Source organism: Gouania willdenowi, chromosome 5, assembly GCF_900634775.1.
Source record: "Gouania willdenowi chromosome 5, fGouWil2.1, whole genome shotgun sequence".
Lineage (NCBI taxonomy): Eukaryota > Metazoa > Chordata > Actinopteri > Blenniiformes > Gobiesocidae > Gouania > Gouania willdenowi.
In genome coordinates this window covers 16,247,638-16,263,302 of record NC_041048.1, presented here as the reverse complement: position 1 = coordinate 16,263,302, position 15,665 = coordinate 16,247,638, and the positions used below count along the sequence as shown (strand labels likewise).

The 15,665-nt window shown below is 36.5% G+C and overlaps 1 protein-coding gene across 1 annotated transcript; it reads left to right on the top strand.

Annotated features, from left to right (window-relative positions):
• The first annotated feature begins 2,796 nt into the window (after positions 1-2,796).
• rrp9 (ribosomal RNA processing 9, U3 small nucleolar RNA binding protein) lies at positions 2,797-14,155 on the top strand. The gene is given in 16 exon segments (XM_028446258.1): positions 2,797-2,945; positions 5,058-5,152; positions 5,700-5,812; positions 5,891-5,958; positions 6,899-6,940; positions 7,026-7,152; positions 7,264-7,278; positions 7,281-7,384; positions 7,480-7,572; positions 7,653-7,753; positions 7,841-7,975; positions 10,419-10,481; positions 10,609-10,754; positions 10,990-11,069; positions 11,198-11,271; positions 14,008-14,155. Coding segments are annotated over 16 exon segments (1,440 nt in total). The 5' UTR covers positions 2,797-2,861; the 3' UTR covers positions 14,108-14,155.
• The last annotated feature ends 1,510 nt before the right edge of the window (positions 14,156-15,665 follow it).

The following is a 15,665-nucleotide window of genomic DNA, read 5'->3' as shown; positions in this document are numbered from 1 at the left end:
TTTATTTCTTATCACAAGTACCCCCTTAGCTCATGTTATACATTATTTATTTGGTGTTTACAGGCTCGTCTAAACTCTTTCCTGTGTCTTGTCCAACATTAACCTTGAATTTAGGCCTTTTTCATTCATTTATTTCTGATGTTTTTTCTCGTTTTACAATTTGAACTTCACCTTTTGGTGTATTTTAAAGAGTTGTACCACAAATTATTATTGATGGATGAGAAAAAAAGGTCTGTGTGCATCAGGGATGGGGTCAATTATTATTGTAATCATGCAATAGATAATTAATTACAATTATGGCATAATTATAATTGTAATTGTTGCTGCCGTAATCGTAAGTAATTGTAATGAGTTCAGACAATTGACTTTTGTTTTTAGCGTATTTTACAGCTGATTTTAGCCGCTGGGCAAAAAAAAATTATTTAATCGATAATCACTATGTAGATTAAAAACGATTTGTATTTGCAAATTTGAGTTAAAAAAAATAAAAATAAATAATTTAATTGAATTTTTTTTTCCCCCACCAGAGTTTTTTTCGGACTTTTTCGCGTTCCGATGTGAGCCAACCCCCTCTTTGTTTACATGTGTTTACCCTTTGAGTAGCTATATGTGTGCCACAGCATGTTCAATTTTTTATTCACACTATAGTGAGATGCTAAGGGAAGAGTTTATTTTAATTGTAATGTTATATGTTGTAAAATGTGTAGTTATCTGATTTCTTAATCAGAAAATTGAAGCTACTGTGAAGTTGCTGTTGCATGTTTGCTTAAACCTGGGATAAAACTTGAAATTGTTGAATGACAGAGCCTCATTTACTTTTTATTTTGGGATTGTTTTATGCATTTTAACTCTTGAGGACAATCACCGCAATAAATTTGCACTTTTGACAATATATTTGATGTCTGCAGTGATTTTAGAGCGCATTAAAAAAAATTTAACAGAAACTCAAATTTTTCTTTAAAAAAATCAGAGATTTTTTTTTTTTTAGGCAAAATCGCCCAGCCCTAGCTGATTTACGACCTGTTATCATAAGAGATGCTAACAGAAATCTAATACAAGAGAAAGGTGAACTTTTATTATTTATCTCAGGCCCAGTAATTGTGACTAATTGTAATTGACTTTCTGAGAATAAAAAAAATAATTGTAATTGAAGTTTTCTTGAACATGGACAATTGAAAACGTAATTGTAACTGAAAAATGTAATTGAGCCCAACCATGGTGTGCATGTAAAAAAAAATAATTAAAAAAAAATCTCTAATGTTAAAAAACAAACCGACAAATGTTTATGTGTACGTCCTGGGAGGTGGTTGAATACCCCTAGGGCAGGGGTCTGCAATCTTTGCTCTCAAAAGAGCCATTTTGCCTAATCTCGCCTGGATTAAAGTCCTTCCGGAGAAAAAAAAAAAAAAAAAACACTCAATAAAGACAAAACAGTATTAAGATTCTATACAGTTAAAATAATTTTTTTGAAGGGCTACAAAAAATAACTTGAATTTGATAACATGCGAGTGATCATGTCGGTCAACACGTGCTAATAGCTCATTTCTTGCAACAAATCAAGCATGCATTATGCAACTTAAGCTGGCATTTTGGCTATTAAATCAATATTTTCCCACACAATTTAAATCTCTATTTTCTTCCAGAATAGTGTTTTTGTTGGTTTAATTATCTTTCCAGGGATTTAAAACTTATGGTTAGCCACAGATGTAGATGTTGCAGGAGGTGAAGTAGGATGGTGGCAAAATTATTGCACAATGTGATTTATTTCAGGTAAACCAATTGTTTAATCATAATTTTATTTGAAGTTATTGTCATTAATCATCAACACCATATTTTTTAACGCTACAAGGAGCCATTGCAAAAGAGTCAAAGAGCCACTTGAGGCTCCCGAGCCGCAGGTTGCTGACCCCTGCCCCGGGGGTACACGTACCCCAGTTTGGGAACCACCGCTAGTATTGTGTACAGTGCCATACCTGGTTGTTGGGGTACGGGGAGTAACTGGACTCCTCAGCCAGTCCGTATTTATCGTCCATCGGTTCGTTCCACTCATGCTCACCGGTGCCGATCTTGATCATCTTCACTGGTGTCGGTTGTGTTAAAGTGGATTCTCTCTTTGGTGGCATGGACGGGGGAGGTTCTGTAAACAGGAAAGACACTGAGAGTGAGAAAACTAAGAACCAGAACTTTCAGAATCATTCCTCTACACCCGCCTGCTGCGTCCATACATGGGTACTTGTATTGGTGCTTTTCCCAGATTCAAACCCGAGTCCATTCTACTGTGATAGAAACCGAACAACACTGTTATTATTTTTTACTTTCCTCACCTGGGCGCTCAGGCTGACTCCACAACAAGGTGTAAACACAGTCACTGGAGACAAAACCAGTAAATGGAAATACTGCGTAGTAGAGGAAGCAGTAGTACTATTGCAGTACACGGGTCCTGCTATCATCACGGCTATTTCAATCAGCCGAGTAAAAATATTTCACCGCAAAAATCCGTTGAATGTAAATATATTTTTTATCTTTTGTTTGACGCAACCGACGTGAGTATGCAACTACTACATGAGGGGGAGGATTATATTTACTATTGTATGTGGAACTAAAGAATGAAGGGATAGTTTCCGGGGGAGTATTTCTTATTCGTATTGTTTCCTTTCTCTGCGACTTTCCCAAATTCAACCAATAGAAATGCAGAGATTCACAAATAGGCGGAAGTGTCTTTGACGGACGTGGCCGTGAGCCAATCAAATCGTCGAGCAGCTAAAGAAGCTACAAATACTTCCGGGGTTACGTGCATACTGCCCACGTGGGTAACTTGACTCGCAGTGGAGGAAAAGCCTTCCTTCGTCTCGTTTTTCAACATGTCTTCATCTTTTTTCATAAAGTCTAAAGAAACGTCGAAGCCGCATAAAAAAGCGAAAGCAGGCGCCGCGTCTAAACGAAAGGTAAGCGAACAGTGCAGTGTTATTACGGAGCTGAACGCTAATACGGGTGGTTCAGTTCAGCACGTGAACCCTTTAACTGGAAGAAATCAGTAACTTTAGACAATCTTTGAGATTAATGTTGCGAACATTTATTTTTATTTTTTTTAGAAAGGGGATACAGACGATATAAAATGTTGTCACATAAAATTTTCATTTAAAATGCTGTCTCATACAATTATAGCTGGTTAATATTTTCAAGTGCAACTGATAACCGATAAGTACACGAAATCACAATTTTTGAACTGTTAAGTACTATTAACGCGATTTAACATAATGGCTACAAGTCGGAAGCTCGTTGCCAGTTATACCAGTATACAGGTTAAGCTAATTAAATAAAATGAATACACTTTGGTTAATGTCAAATTATAGAAAGAAGTTTATGTATTTCATTTTGTGGCAAATTGCTATTCATCAATAATTATTCTGAATGCATGTAAACACAGGCGTGCTGGTAATCTGGCAGGAAATGTGGTAAAGTAAATAAATAAAGTGATTACCAGTGTTTTCATATTTGCTGGCTCCACCTCCTTTCCCATCAAATCCTTCATGTAAAGCACGCAAATGCCTCAGCATGGACGAAGTGTTGTCGCTGTAGCCCAGCACTCTTCCACACTGCACACATTTAACCTATAGATACCAAAGAAGCAGATGAGTGGCTCAGCTCGCTGGTACATTGTGCTAAATGTGTGCCTGGAAATAAACAGTGTGGTTACCTTATCTGGGGCGATGATGTGGAAATGCTCCCACACCGTAGAGAACCTCTTCTTTCTGATAATATCCATTATCGGACACTAACTTTGGCCTCGTCGTTGCGTCTAAACACTCCTTTTTTTTTTTTTGCGTTTCTATATATCGCGCCAAATTTCTAATCACTTCCCGAATCCACGAGGCTTTGGTGACGTCATCCGCTTGAAACAATATAAAGCCTCGGTCCACAACCAACCCCATGTATAATGAACCGAGCCTCGTGCTCAAATGATGAATACATGTTGTTTCAGTCAACTATTAAATCATGGGTGTAGATTTTAAACCTAAAAGAATGGGAACTTTTTTTTTTCTTTACTAAAAAAGATAATGCATACCACCACATAGTTCAAATATGTGCATATAACTTTCAAAATAAAGACAAATGTCCCAAAGTAGATGTTATGGGGCAAAAAAAAAGAAAAAATGTATGCAGAAAATAAATATTTACTTTACCACAGTCAATGTGCATTTCCTAGATCACAATTATAAAGTAACTTTTTTTTTTTTTTTTTTTTTTTTTTAATGTAAGCTTTTGTAATTTTGAGGGGTATTTTTCTCCAGGAAAATGCACATACCATGATATTTTTTTTCATATTCACATAATTCTAATAATCCATGTATTTTCTAGTTTGTGTGTATTATAAAGACAAAAAACAAATGATATGTAATGTCAGTTTTGGAAAGATCTTTTTGTTATTTATTTGAACTTTTTTATTTATTTTAAAAACAGTTTTTTCAGAAATCAGAATCAGAAATGTTTTTAATGGCCATGTACAGTTTTAAGGACAGTACAAGGAATTTGTCTTGGTAGTTGGTGCACAAAACAAACAAAAAAAAAAAACAAAGAACTACCCACAACAAATAATAAAATGATAAATATAAAGGATAAATAGGATAAATATATATATACAGTGTAGCAGATAATGTTTATTGTTAGTTTTGGAATAGCTGTTTCAGAAAATATCACAGATAATTGAATTAGTCGATTTTAATAAGGGTGTCCTGATATGGGGGGAAAAGTAATAAAAGTGTGTATGATTCATGCTGATATCGTATCGGCCGATACGCAAGGCTGTAATATTGGTATCCAATCGGAAATTAAAAAGTTATATTGGGACATCCCTAGATATTAAAAACAATTTTATTTCTTGTCACTTTTTGAAAGGCCATTTTTGAAAATATCACAGATAATTATTTTTTCATCATACATTATGTACACATTACCACATGCTGCTTGACAGCTTGTTGTGGTCTGCAGCTGTTCTGCATTTCTTAAAAAAAATTACACGTCTTTTTTTATTTTACTGACCTTGTTTTCTCCTGCAGGCACCTGGAGATTCATCAGAAAAAAGCAAAGTACGAGCTCAGAAAGCAACATCTAAATACAATGAAGAAATCTCCAGTGATTCAGAAGGAGAGAGGTGGGTTTTTTGTGTGTGTCTTTGTTAGATATCAACATGTTTTCCTTTTTTGTGTTTACATTTAGTCCCAGAATAAAATGGATAACTAAAATAGAGTCCAGCCTGTCATTTGAAAGCCAAATTTACTTTAAATGTTCAATGTTGTCCCTGATGACTCATGCTGCTGACAAACCATTGATGCGAATAAATTCTAAATGTTAAGTTCACTCCGATTTTTTCAGGTATTGTTGTCAGTGTTTTGACAGTCTTGGCTTGAATGAGACATTTTGTAGCATTAATAAAGTTAACAGATAGTTTCTAAATGTGACTCTTGCGTCTGTCTGCCTATTTTTGTAGTAATCAGTAAATATGCCTACATAAGACTACATGTTTCCTGTTTGATGAATTAAACGATATCATTGCTAAGATTTGAAGCATTTTTATGCAATGCATGAGATTAAATTATGTGAATTTACTTCTATCAAAAGTTTTTTTTTTTTTTTTTTTTAAATTGCTGTGTTTAAAGCACAGCAAAATACATTTTACCTTTTTGTGAATATGTTCTCAGTCCTATCATGTCCAAGAAAAAGAAGCCTCATGAAGAGATTGAATATGATGAAACGCCGCAGGAGAAGAAGCTGAGATTAGCCAAGCTTTATCTTGACCAGCTGAAAGAGGAAGGTAAGAGAATTTTAAGTTTGTACAGCCTCAAGTTTAAAAAGTGATGTCAGAACTATGAATTAATAATACGTTTTTCAGAGGAAAATAAAGCAGAAGAAGATTCCTTTGAGACGGACCTCATTGCCGGAAGACTTCAAGAAGAAGTTGTAAGAAAATTCTTCTGTTATTGCCAAGAGTTTTAAAAATGTCAATATTTGACATGTTCTTACATCCAAACAAAAGTGGGAAAATGTGCGCTTGTTTTTTCGTGCATGAAGACCGGTGAGGAGCGCTTTCAAAATGAGGCAAAAGTGCTGTGGAGCAAAAAACAACAATGCTGTAACATGACACTATAGCTTTTTCCTATTGGTTGAATAGAAGAAGCCCATCGTCCAATCAAAATTTCACATAAAGCGGGCATTTTATTCCCAGGGGAAAGTTAAACAGACGGAGAAAGCAAGAGTGAGTTGAGAGATTTGATAGACTATTACCGTGATTTTAATTTTTAATTTTTTTTTTTTTTAGTGTTTAGTTAGTGTGTAGTGAGTGAGATTAGAGTGTACTGTAATGTGTCTAGTGTATTTGTTTTAATTTCTTTCCCTATATTGGATTCATACTTTTTTGTCTCGCCTGAAACATTGCTTCCATTTGACTGTAAATAGCTTTATATAAATATGTTGTTTGATTCATCTGTATATACGTTTTTGAAATATATAGTTTAGATTTGCTATACAAGCAATAAAAATCATTCATTAGACATGTTTGTGACTTTCATAGTAAAAAAAAATCTAACCTTTTCCCACTCGAACTTGAGTTTTTATAGTGGCTTTAGATCCACCGTGTTAATACAGGATGCCATATTAAAGAAAATACTTCAGAGTCACTTTTGTGATGAAAAAATTATACCAAAATTTTACCTTTATGGATTTCCTTATGAAATATAAAGGTAAAATGAAATGAATTGAAAAAACAGCAAAAACGCCTTAGGCCCCAGAGGGTTAAGTGTAAATGAATTAATTACTTGTTCAAACCAGAATGTGGGCAATGAGTGAACTTATTGATCTGCCTGTGTGACTGTTTTCTTTTTGTTTTTTTCTGTTTTTTAAGCTTGAGCAGAAAGGACAACTTCAGAGACTCATTGCCAAAGATGTAAGTGTTGGAAGTAACAAACCGTACATAATTAGTTTTGCCTTCATCGTAACTTGCTGTAATATTTTATTGGACTTGTTTGTAGCTGGTGCCACCAGAGCCCTCAGATATCAGGGTGTTCAGAGGACATAAACTTCCAGTGACCTGTTTGGTCATCTCGCCTGACGACAAGTCCATTTTCTCTGCTGCCAAAGACTGCTCCATTATCAAGTGTGCGTATACCTTGATTTATCCAACAATTGATGAATACTCCTGGATGTGAAAGCTTCTTTTTTTAGTTAGTTTTTTTTTTTTTTAAAAGGCTTCTTTGCTGTTTTGCTTCAGGGATGTTGAAAGTGGCAAAAACTGCACACCGTGCCCGGTGGAAGGAAGGGAACAGAGAGCGCCATCTGGTCACACAGCCCAATCCTGTGTATGGATATATCATCAGATGGAAAATATCTGGTGAGGCTTTTTATAGTTTTGAGAGACCATGATCGTGATTTTTCTGTGAAGAATGTGTGTTTTCTGACTTTTTTTCTTTTCTTTTTTAATTTCAGGCCACAGGAGACATGAATAAACTGATAATGATTTGGGAGGCAGCCACTTGTAAACATCTGTATAAGTTCACAGGGCACAAAGGCCCCGTGTCGGTATGTTTTTATTCCTGCTTCAACAGATCTGCAAGGTGTTTATCTCCCTGTATTCAAGTTATTAATTTATTTTTTTTAAGGGACTGTCTTTCAGACGAGGATCTCATGATTTGTACAGCGCGTCCCATGACCGCTCTGTCAAAGTGTGGAATGTAGATGAAAATGCATATGTGGAAACTCTGTGAGTAAGCTGTGCAGAGTGAGAGATGTTAAGATAATTGTATTAATTATAAAGTTGATCTCTAACTGCTGCTGTGACTCTCCACAGGTTTGGTCACCAGGATTCTATCACAGGGATTGACAGCCTGAGTCGTGAACGTTGCGTGACAGCAGGAGGCAGAGACCGCACTGTCCGAGTGTGGAAGATAGCAGAGGAGTCTCAGTTGGTGTTTCATGGTCACGAGTGAGTCAAGTACAATAAACCTGTATAAGCCTATTCTTTTTTTTCTGACCGTGAAGCCAGACCAGCGCTACAGAGTGCTGAAGTCTGTCCTACTTTATTAATTTATTATTTCATAATCTCTGGAAGTTATTTTAATGCTTTGAACTTTAGCACGTCATTTTGAATTGATGTTTGTACCTAAAAACCTTCATATACTGCCTTGTGATTAAGGCTGCACAATGAATCAAAATGTAATCGTGATCACAATTTTTTGGCCTTCACGATTAAATTAACCTGATTGTCGGTGATTTTCACATTTAAAATGCAGCCTCTGATGAATATAAAACCAGGTGTTTTCTCTGCCCCAGTAGTCAGCCAACCACCAGGGGGCGAACACATGATTAAGGCTTCATTGAGCTGCCTTAATAACAAGTGAGCAACGCTTCAGTGGCTCTGCACCTTCAGCTCACTCTGTGAACTAGACTGATAAGAGCGAATCACGTGGAGCGACCAACCTGCAGTGCTACTTTTTTTACAGTTTTTTTTTTTTTTTTTTTTTTTTTAAATTCAGAAAAGACAACATGTTGACATGTTCTGGGCTCAGCCTGGTCTATTAACCGTAAGCCCCACCCCTCTCTGCTTTAGCTGTCAGCCGAGATGTAACCAGATGGAAATAAAACATAGATCCATCTCATCTAGATGTGAGTCTATACCTCTCCCTCCTTGTTTTTTCCTCACACAGGATGGATAATAAATCATACCTGTCCCGAGCCCGACGTAACCAAACAGGTCGGGCCGGTATCAGAGACGCGTATAGGTCACGTCAGCGGCGCGCGCGTGTGCTTGTTGCCCCGTAAGTGTCGACCAGTGGGTGCGCACTATAGCTTTTTCTACTTAACGCTCTTGAAGCCAAAATACGGCGCTTCGGGGCACTTCCATCTTTTAAATTTGACGTCATTTGGAGCCAGAGTCTGCACAGTAGGGTCCGACGGGAGAAGCCCTGGTAACGTGCCCCGCCCATTTAGTGTACTTCCCTGATGACTTACGCAGCCCAGCTACGCCAAGAACATGAGTATCTTTCCTGCTGAAAATTCTACCAACGGCTTGTTCAGATCATAGAGGTTAGTACAGAACCACAATATATTTCAACTCATATCTAAACGTACTCTTTAACGTACTATTTAAGAATGAAGAAAATCACAAGTCTCGACTTTCTTTCATCACATAACTGCTATTCACAAAGAGAGCTACGCAAGATCCGTAGCTGTCAATCATCGTCATATATGACGTAAAATCCAGTTTTTCAACCTCAAATAACTTATTTAAAACAAACTTCAAAGAAAAATGATCACTTGAACACATTGTAGGGTGACAATAACTAATGATCACAGCGGAGTTTAGGATTGGAAAAAAATTGTGACGAGTATTTTAACTTTACATTTTGACCCACATCCCATCTATTATCATTGAGGAGGTGGGGCTTCTGACCTATACTGTAGCCAGTCAGCAGGGAGAGCTCTAAAAATAAATAAAAGCTTCACTCCTTCGGGGAGCTTGACCCGTTTATTCTTTTTACAGTCTATGGCGTCAGCGCATACGACCTCAGCAATAATTTGATGATAATACTGCATTAACTTAACGTAGAAGTGTGCAGCAGCAATACTTGTGATTGGCTCACAGTTTGTTATAGAGCATTTAAACAGGTTTAAACAACAAGTGTATGTGCTTGCGTCATCTTATCAGAAAAGGGATTTTTTTTTTTTTTTTTTTTAAAGCTCATGCAATAATTGAGTTTGTTAGCCAAAGCAGTGATTCTCATTGTCTTTTATTTTGAAATAAACTTTTCTTTTAATAATAATAATGCATCAATTTTATATAGCGTTTTTTTTGGACACTCAGACGCTTTACAGAATTAAGGGATTATTCTTTCACTCCACACTTAGTGGTGGTAAACTACTATTGTAGCCACAGCTGCCCTGGGGCAGACTGACAGAGGCGAGGCTGCCAAAGTGTGCCTTCGGCCTCTCCGACCACCACCAACACTCACTCACACACTACATTCATTCTAGGCAATGTGGATCAAGTGTCTTGCCCAGGGACACAGTGACAGATACCACTGAGGTGACTGCCACCCCACTGTGGCACCTGGAATTCTCAGTGGTCTCCCATCCACCTACTAACCAGGCCCAGACCTGCTTAGCTTTTGAGATCTAACTGGTTTTGACTGGCATGCTGTGAAATGCATGTTGCACAGCAAAAAATAAATAAAAAAAAATATTGTATACATGTGTTTTCAACAGTTACTTTAAAAAAAAAAAAATGAATTCTTAAAAAAAAAAAAGTGGGCACGAGTCCCAGGTTGAGAACCCCCTGCTCTAAAGCACATTTTAAATTCTGTGTATTGTTTTTCCAGCTCAATCACAGAACAATACAAAGTGTGACTTCAATATCATTTGTCTTCAAGGGGCTCCATCGACTGTATCGAGCTCATAAATGAGGAGCACATCATAACAGGAGCTGACGACGGGTAAGTCGTTTGGACTCTCCGTCTCAGATGTTCCTTTGATTGTTTTTAATCGTCCAGTCCTCTGTGTGCCGCGGCTTCATTTGTGATTTTCTTTTTTGTCCTCTGCTGATTATCCTGAACACCTCAGCTCCGTGTGTCTGTGGAGCGTCAACAAGAAGAAACCTCTCAGCACAGCCAAGCAGGCTCACGGTTGCCATGGCGACTCTGGACTGGAGCAGCCTCACTGGGTGGCTTCAGTGGCGGCGCTTCAGAACTCTGACACCGTTGCCTCAGGTGCCTTTGGCTGTGAGAGTCCTCTTAACAACCAGCATTATTAATCCCACACATTCACAATAACTCACATTTTCTACACAAAAATTTATCTTTGTCAATTTGTAATGTTTTCTTGTTTTTAGAATTAGATAAAATGTGATATAAATGTATTTTGATTATTTATTGAGGTTGTGCATTACCCAGAATTGTTTTTTTTCCTGTGTTTTAAACTATTTACTTGTGTCTGTGGTTGTAGGTTCTCACAACTCACAAGTTAATGTGTGGAAATGTGGTCCTGGTTATCGAGGACTGCAACTTTTGTTCAGTGTCCCAGTGGTGAGTTTCTAAAACGTTATTTCCACTTTGGATTATCTTTCCTTTCACCCCGATTTAAATAATCAGCATGGCTTACTTGCGTGTGCATACTCACTACTTCTTGTCTGACTTTGTTTTTCCCTTTTTAGTCTGGTTTTGTCAACAGCTTGAAGTTTTCAGCTTCTGGTCAGTTCTTGGTGGCAGGAGTTGGTCAGGAGCACAGGTAATGCACTAAATATGCTCAAACTCACTGTTAAGAACTTTTTTTGCACAATTATATTGAGGATAATCTCAATTTGTGTCCAGTAGAGGGCAGTGTTCATCTGTCTCTAAAACTCTGCTACATAGACAAGAAAACAAACACATTTAAATAGCTGACACCTGAGCCGCTTAATAAGTAGTATAATAAAGCAGATTGCAGAAAACATGTTGGATAATGTCTCTCTTAGCAGGATTTTCCTTCCATCTTATTAGAGGAAAATATTCCATTTGGAAAAGCTTATTTTTTAAGATCAGGTGAACTTTAATAATCCTCAGTCTTGATGAATGTTTAGTCTTTTGCAGCAGTTTACAAAAATGTGAGAGAACAGTCGACAATTACGTGTGGTAGCAGTTTCTGACATTACACATGTCATGGTTGGGGTCAATTACATTTTTAAATTACAATTACATCTTCATTTATTTCATGTTCAATTACATCTTCATTTATGATTACTTTGACCAACATTTTTTTCCAATTACAATTATTATTGTTCCCCTGAAAGTCAATTACAATTAATCGCAATTATTGAGCCGTTATTAAATAAGCCCATTACACATAAGCTTCCTCTTGCGTTAGCTTTCTGCTAGCATCGCTTATGATAACAAATCAGTTTAGTCACATTTCTCAAAGCACCTTTAAAATACACAAAAAAATATTTTCTATCAACTAATTTGTTTCTCATCCCTAATCAAAGAAAATGTTGATATTAATATTTTTAGTGTGGGCGTCTGAGCCTTTTTTTTCTTTTTTCCCCTCGATCTCAATTTCTTTAAATTGAGAAAAATGACAGTTCATGGGAAAAGTTGATGTTAAACATTTTAAATAATATTTTACTACTTATGTGTACGGCAGAGAACTGTAACATGGTTCCAAAGGTTTGATTTTAATTAATTTGGAATTGTACTTAAAATCCCAAAATATTACAATTTACTTTCACATAGACAAATGTGTCGGCACCATACTATCAAAGACAGAAACACACACAATGTTCAATCATAAAATGGCCTGACAAAATGTAATTTTACAAACAAAGCACATTTTGTCAGTGTCCATTGTGTTTTGGTTTTTCTTTGATAGAATGGTACCTAAAAATGTGTGTACATCTAATTGATGCAGCAATCTGTAATTCTGTTTGCGACCCCCTGACAATTGTTGTAATTCCTTGCATTAACTTTCTATTGTAGAAAATAAGAGACCTTATCATTGTGTTGTCAGCAATACAGTGAGATTTTGAGTTGATTGTGTTAAATATTGATAAAGGCTTAAAGAAAATCCTACATTTCTGCATGAAAGTTGATTTATTATTGATATATAAGTAATGATATCCTCAGAATCTTACTTCATCAAAGCATCTGCCCCTAAAAATGTTTTCTGTACAACTCTGGTACTTCAACAAATGTTTGCCCGAGACACACTTCCTGCAAGAATAAAATCCACATATGCTGGCTGTATATACAATATATTACCTGGGTGCATATACAGAGCAGTAAACAGAACCTGAAACCCAAGAGTCACACCTTCACAGAATCACTCTACTATATAAAAGAAAAACACGTTCTGCTTTGACAGCTTTACAACTCACAACAGCGCACCATTTATAGCTCACCCTCACATACAGAACGTATAGTGATTACAATGCTATCGTTGCTCAGGGTGATGTTTCTGTGCTGGTGGCAGGGTTTCTCCACTCTTATTACAGAGGAGCTTTAGTGTGTGTCTTTGTGCCCTTTCCTTCTGTTGGTCCAACTGAGCTGCTGAGGGACTGCGTGCTCTCATTCACGATGTGAGAGGAATCATCTATGAGCTACACTCTATTTTAGAGTGATAAAAGCAGACCTTTCATGGGAGATATGGCACTTGACCAGTTGATTCTTTTCTCCTTGGCGTCTTTCCCAAGAGACCACTGCATAGAATAATGCAGAAGCCACCACATTGTTACAAAATGAGAGTTTGTAGTTTGGATAGCAACAAAAGGACATGTTTTATTTTTGCAAAATATAGAAAAATGTGACTTGTGGTTTGTTCAGATCTGCATTAATGTCCACAAAAAGCAGTGACAGAATCAACTTGGTAAGATGATGAATAAAATATCTTGTGGACATCATCATTATAGCACATAATTATCAAAGACATTTTATTGTGATGCGTTATTTCTTTTTTCTTTCCTTTATAGAGTTGTGTGATAATTGTTCTTAGCCTACTTTCTCAGCTACTTCAATTGTAAATGAGAACACAGGAATACAAAGATCAAGTTGAACTTATAGATTTGAAATAGTCCAGTAAGAAAAGAAATGTACATTGCCTGAAGTTAGTAGAAGCGCCTTGATTTAGAATCTGAGCTGACACTCTTAGCAGAACCTGGAGCCTAAAGTGTCTTTAGTCATCAAGATCCGTGCACAGTTGAGTCTCCTCAGGCCACTGCAGCTATGTTTGACAGCCCAATGCATTCCCTGTCATTGGATCACAGTCACACACTATCTTGTAAATACAATGTAGCTTTCACCCAGATTATTTTTATCTTACAGCCAAAGAGAAAAAAAAAGGATTGAGGCACTTCTTGTGGAATTTGCCAATTTTTGTTAAAATGAACAATCGGTATATTCTGTGTTAAAGTCAATGCACATTATGGTTTAAATAAAATTTTTGTACTATTTCTCCTAATTATTAAAGTATGAGGTCATTTGTTTCTGTCCACAGGTTAGGTCGATGGTGGAGGACAAAAGAAGCCAAGAATGGGATCTATGTCATTCCTCTCAGAAGGAAACCTAATCCAGAGCAGGAAAATGTGACTGAATGACCAGTGTTATGTTGTGTTCTGTTTTGTAAATTAAAGGTGAAAAAGTGAGCTGTTGAGCAATTAGTCCTTCTTCATACATTTTGGCTCGAAAAGCCAAGTGGGTTTTTACACAAGTGCTAGTTTTGATTTTCTAAAGTTATTCTCTAAGGTTTTTTAAATCTTTAGTGAGAATCACAGCGTTGCTGCCAAGGTGTGCAAGAAGTGAAACAGTGTGAAAATCTGTATTGTAGGAGGGAAACTGTGACTCCTTCACAAACTGTTACTGAAAGCTTTAGGCGTCTCTTGCTTTGATCTTGCCTACAATGTCTTGGTAGCTGGTCTGTTGATGATGATGATCTCACATTTGCCGTCAGCCTTCCAAGATTTTATCTCTTGGGATGTTTCTCAATAACAATGGCGTATATATCGTAATCTGTCTTTTTGACCAGTGCCATCAGGACAATAATTGTCCGTATTCTTTGATGATGTGCTGAGGTTGTCACTGTCTTTCTGAAATGTGCAGTTATTAAAATCATAAATAATTTTAAACTTTTCCGAAAAAGGCAGGACATGCTTTTTTAAATAAAAATTCATGGGCCTAAACATGGTTCAGGTAAATAATTACAGCAAGTTAATTTTGTTGTGTTTTTGAATATTATGTTATGGTTTCATTTATTAAGACACATTTGTCAGGTAATTTACTTTGATCTCCTGACATGTTTTGACTGTCAACTGCCAGTCTTCTTCAGAGGTGCCTGCTGATCGCTTGGGAAAAAAAAAAACCTTAGAATAACATTAAAAGAGAAGGCAAGGCAAATTTATTTGTATAGCACATTTCATACTCAAGGCAACTCAATGTGCTTTACATGATAAAACATTCAATTGTTTAAAATCAATAAGAACATTTAAAATCATCAGTAAAATAATCATGACATCAACAACATGACAAAAAATCTCAATCATATGCAGTAGAGAAAAAAAGTGCGACAAACGTGAGAAGACAAACTCAACTTGTTGGAATTATTACGCAGGAGTCAAGTACACACATCAAAGCGATTAGCAGATGCCTCTGAAGAAGACTGGTAATTGACAGTCAACATGTCAGTAGATCAAAGTAAATTACCTGAAAAATGTGTCTGAATAAATGAAACTTTTCGATTATAATGGAAAGGAAGAAAAAATCAACTTGCTGAAATTATTACGCGGTAGTCAAGGACGCATCAAAGTGATTGGCAGATGGCTCTGAAGAATACTGGCAGTTTACAGTTGAAATATGTCAGGAGATCAAAGTGAATTTCCTGAAAAAATGTCTGAATAAATGAAATCTTAACATAATCAAAAGGATGACAAAATTAACTTGCTGGAATTAATATGCTGAAGTCGAGGACACTTCAAAGCTATCAGCAGTTGACAGTCGGAACATGTTAGGAGATCAAAGTAAATTTCCTGAAAAATACATCTGAATAAACCATAACATAATAATGGCTCAGGGTTTTGATATCCAAAACATTTTATTTACAATCCATTACAAGAAATCACACAATATTCTACACACACACAAATGTCCTTAGTATCGTCT